Source organism: Chiloscyllium punctatum, chromosome 31, assembly GCF_047496795.1.
Source record: "Chiloscyllium punctatum isolate Juve2018m chromosome 31, sChiPun1.3, whole genome shotgun sequence".
Taxonomy (NCBI): Eukaryota; Metazoa; Chordata; class Chondrichthyes; order Orectolobiformes; family Hemiscylliidae; genus Chiloscyllium; species Chiloscyllium punctatum.
In genome coordinates, this window is record NC_092769.1 from 71069676 (window position 1) to 71070211 (window position 536).

General features: G+C 69.8%; 1 protein-coding gene across 1 annotated transcript in view; it reads right to left on the minus strand.

The window, feature by feature from the left end:
- The window catches only part of LOC140457181 (uncharacterized), a 12291-nt gene extending 11969 nt beyond the window's left edge, over positions 1-322 (minus strand). Inside the window, exon 1 of the mRNA XM_072551242.1 lies at positions 132-322. Within this exon, the coding sequence (XP_072407343.1) occupies positions 132-322 (191 nt within the window). The remainder of the gene's footprint in view (positions 1-131) is intronic.
- Between the last annotated feature and the right edge of the window lie 214 nt (positions 323-536).

Genomic DNA, 536 nt, shown 5'->3' on the forward strand with positions numbered 1-536 from the left:
GCTTCGAGGCCTAGAGCGGGGCCCTCCATGGACCTGGCCCTCCTCAGGGAGGGAGGGCCCCGGGCTCGCTCTCCCTCCCCCCGGGAGGGGACCCGTCTGCCCCTGGGCAGGGAGGAGGAACAGGCCCTCACGTCCCCGCAAGACCTCGAGAATGGGCTCCCATCGACCCAGAGCCTGCCCCCTCGTCCCCCGAGGACCAGGAGCTGGAGGAGGAGAGGGGCCTGCGGCTTCTCCTCTGGGCCACCTCCTCCCTTTCTCTCCCCAGTCTCCGGGGGCTGAAGAACCTCTCCATCACTTTCAGCTTCCCGGCTGGCACCTCCATCCCCAAGGGTTACTGACCCTTACTCTCCTCTCCCACTCCCCCTCTCACACCCTCTCTCCCCCTCCCACGCCCTTTCTCCCCTCTCACCCCCTCCCCCTCTCAGCCCCTCTCACCCCCTCCCCCCCTCTCTCCCCTCTGACCCCCTCCTCCTCTCTCCCCTCCCCCTCTCACCCCCTCCCCCTCTCACCCCCTCCCCCTCTCACCCCCCTCCCCC